Source organism: Juglans microcarpa x Juglans regia, chromosome 7S (assembly GCF_004785595.1).
Source record: "Juglans microcarpa x Juglans regia isolate MS1-56 chromosome 7S, Jm3101_v1.0, whole genome shotgun sequence".
Taxonomy (NCBI): Eukaryota; Viridiplantae; Streptophyta; class Magnoliopsida; order Fagales; family Juglandaceae; genus Juglans; species Juglans microcarpa x Juglans regia.
This window is the reverse complement of record NC_054607.1, coordinates 7,344,990-7,347,710: the sequence shown is the minus strand read 5'-3', so window position 1 is coordinate 7,347,710 and position 2,721 is coordinate 7,344,990. Positions and strand designations below refer to the sequence as shown.

Below are 2,721 nucleotides of genomic sequence, written 5' to 3'. Positions count from 1 at the left end.
TATGTTGGAAACCACTCTAAGGTAGGGTCCTTTAGACCCACCCCTGCAAAGTAAATTTCAATCTCGTATACTACACATTTAAAAGTTTTCCTACATAAAACTGATTAAATCGTTTACTTTTCATCTAAAAGTGTGGTCTCTAGAGATTATTTGTACCTAAGAGAATTTGAAAGATTTTATAAGATCAGTGCATTAAGATTTTATAATAGCTTAAAAGAGTGATCGAGAAAATTGATAATTCGAATGATTACAAATTAGACAATAGTCTGAGATTTGTATATTAATTTTTTTTTTTTAATTTTCTTTGCTTTGATATTTGGCCTATTATTATTAGACCATTAGAGTCATGTTCTAGGATGATCGAGCGAGATACCTCGGATCACTGATTGATAATTCGTGGTTGGTTTCCCGGTGTCATTAATAGTTGTCTCAATCATATTAAATACTTTCAAAACAAAAGAAAAAAGCCGAAAGAAGAAAGGGGTAATGTCTTGCGAAACCTTATGATTAAAAATATGAAAGAAAAGATCATATGTATGAATATGCTGCATTGAAATTAATATAAAGTTAAGACATTTTCCGATTTTCGTTCCAATGTCTTATCTGTCATCTCAACCTAAAAAAGGTATCAAAACTTCAAATAATAGATCAGGAGTAGTATTGGAAGCAAGAAATTAAGGAGATGCGCGCCTCGATACTAGTAGTAAAGAGAAGCTGGTGGGGTCGGCATGAACGACATTGAAGTTAAAAAGATACATTTTTTCCAGTATATTTGGATAATTCCTGTCATCTGAGGGAATATCCCACATAGGTTTGCTCGAACTAATCTGCTGGTAATTACAAAGGTGAATGTTTTGTTCCTCTCCCTCTCTCTCTGGAGAAAGTCAATGCATTTTCATCTTTTCAAATGATCAAGAAAGTCAATGCAACCCCAGAAAGAGAGATCAGACCTAGGTCTCCACTTCCACTTCCAAGAATGAGAAAGACATCCAGTTCCAACCTTGGAAGATACTCTTTTTTTTCCAAAGAGTGTATATATATAAGCACAAAGGATTCATAGGAATCACGGTGCAGTTAAATCGATCTGCAGCCTATCTTATGACCCTTTGCTCATTCATTTATGGAGATAATTCAGATCTGGGTCTAGTACGAGGTCCCTACGTAATTCCTTGATAAAGATTAATTTTTACCAAAAAAGTACCAGAAAAGAAACAGATCGATAAAATTAAATATGAAATTGAAGAAGAAATGACATTGATAATGATCACAAACACCATTTTCATAGATAAAAATGGAATTTTATGTGGAAACTTCCATTTTAAGAAGAAGAAATAAGCTTCCACATAGCATACGGATCGAAAACTATCATCTGGCTTCATCTCCTTTCTGTAATTTTCTTAATCTTACCGCTAAGATCTACTAGAAGAGCTGGAGGGAACAAAGATTCAATCTCATTTGACAGATCAAGCAGAATTCTTCGTCGAGCGGCGCCTCTTCGTTTTGTCTGTACTGCTCTCGGTTTGGGTTTTCTTGGTGCAGGAGGGCATTGAAGAACCACTGGGATTTTATTATCCAAAGAAGTTGGAGTCTTGAACCCATCATCGTCATCTTCGACGTTCCTGAATTCTCCTGGAGGTGGAATTTTGAGCCGCAAAGATGATAGTACTGAAATGTTGCATTTATCTTCTTTTTCTTCATGATCTTGTTCTTGATCTTCTTTTTCTTTCACTTCAGGTTTTTTAATAAGCCCATGATCTTCTGAAGGTGCAGTTGGGCACTGATCTTGGAATTCCAACGTGGGTTTTGCTAGGAAATTCAATTTCATAGCATTCAGATCTTTATCAGAGAAAAGCATCTGAGAATCGGACACACCCATGAACGAAAGTGAGTTGATCTCAGAGTACATGTGGGAAAGGTATAAAGAAGACGACCAGAATTGGGACAAAGGAGGAAAACAAAGGGACAAGAAGATGAAGAAGAAGAAGAAGAAGAAGAAGAAATCCAAAGCTAGAGAGAACTGAAAAGCCAAGGTAAGAAAACAAGAAAGATGGTTGACATACAAATGAGATGCCTGATAATATAATCATAAAATTAGATCACCATCTTTTTCGTTTTTAAGTGATTTCTTCAACCTGCTTTGGATTTTAGTCCTGAAGACGTTTTTGAGAGAGAGAGAGAGAGCTATAGAGCAGGTGGGAAGCTTTAAACCCACTTCGGCGAAGGATCCAATGCAAATATATATACCTCTCTCTCTCTCTCTCTCCTCTACGATTCATCCATTAACTAAACCATATAATCTCGTTTTAGCAATCGATCGCTTTCTTTTTTCTGATGTATACGAACTTTGATGCATCTCTCCACGTGGTTTACTACAGGAAAACCATCTGATGTTAACGTGCGTGTTATTTCAGGGCTTTCATCCCGGGCCATATTCTCATTTCGCCCCGATATTTTCAAAAGAATCTCTCAGGACTACTTTTGTCTGGATGAAAAAGATAAATTTCTGCATATTCTTTTTGTTATGAAAAAGAGAACCCGTGTAACTTTTCTCAGAAACCCTAATTTTTTTTTGTTTTTTTGGTGAGTGCTTTTGCCGTCCCTTAAATTGGCCGCAAGAAGACAATGTCTAGTGGCTGGAGCCTGGTGTCGATTGTGGGCTCTCCTTCTCTAAAACTATAGTTTTATACTCCGCGCGTGTTTGAATGCTAAGTTGAGTATGTT

The 2,721-nt window shown here is 36.4% G+C and overlaps 1 protein-coding gene across 2 annotated transcripts; it reads right to left on the bottom strand.

Annotated features, from left to right (window-relative positions):
• Nucleotides 1-1,210: 1,210 nt before the first annotated feature.
• On the bottom strand, nucleotides 1,211-2,258 carry LOC121240624 (cyclin-dependent protein kinase inhibitor SMR3-like). Of its 2 annotated transcripts, XM_041138104.1 has the most exons (2): nucleotides 2,061-2,258; nucleotides 1,211-1,855 (listed from the first exon to the last, which is right to left on the bottom strand). In XM_041138104.1, the coding sequence occupies exons 1-2, from the start codon at nucleotides 2,085-2,087 to the stop codon at nucleotides 1,376-1,378; spliced, it is 507 nt and encodes a 168-aa protein (XP_040994038.1). In that variant the 5' UTR covers nucleotides 2,088-2,258; the 3' UTR covers nucleotides 1,211-1,375. The 2 variants fall into 2 exon arrangements, with proteins under 2 accessions (XP_040994038.1, XP_040994037.1); XM_041138103.1 differs by having other exon boundaries at nucleotides 1,211-2,252.
• Between the last annotated feature and the right edge of the window lie 463 nt (nucleotides 2,259-2,721).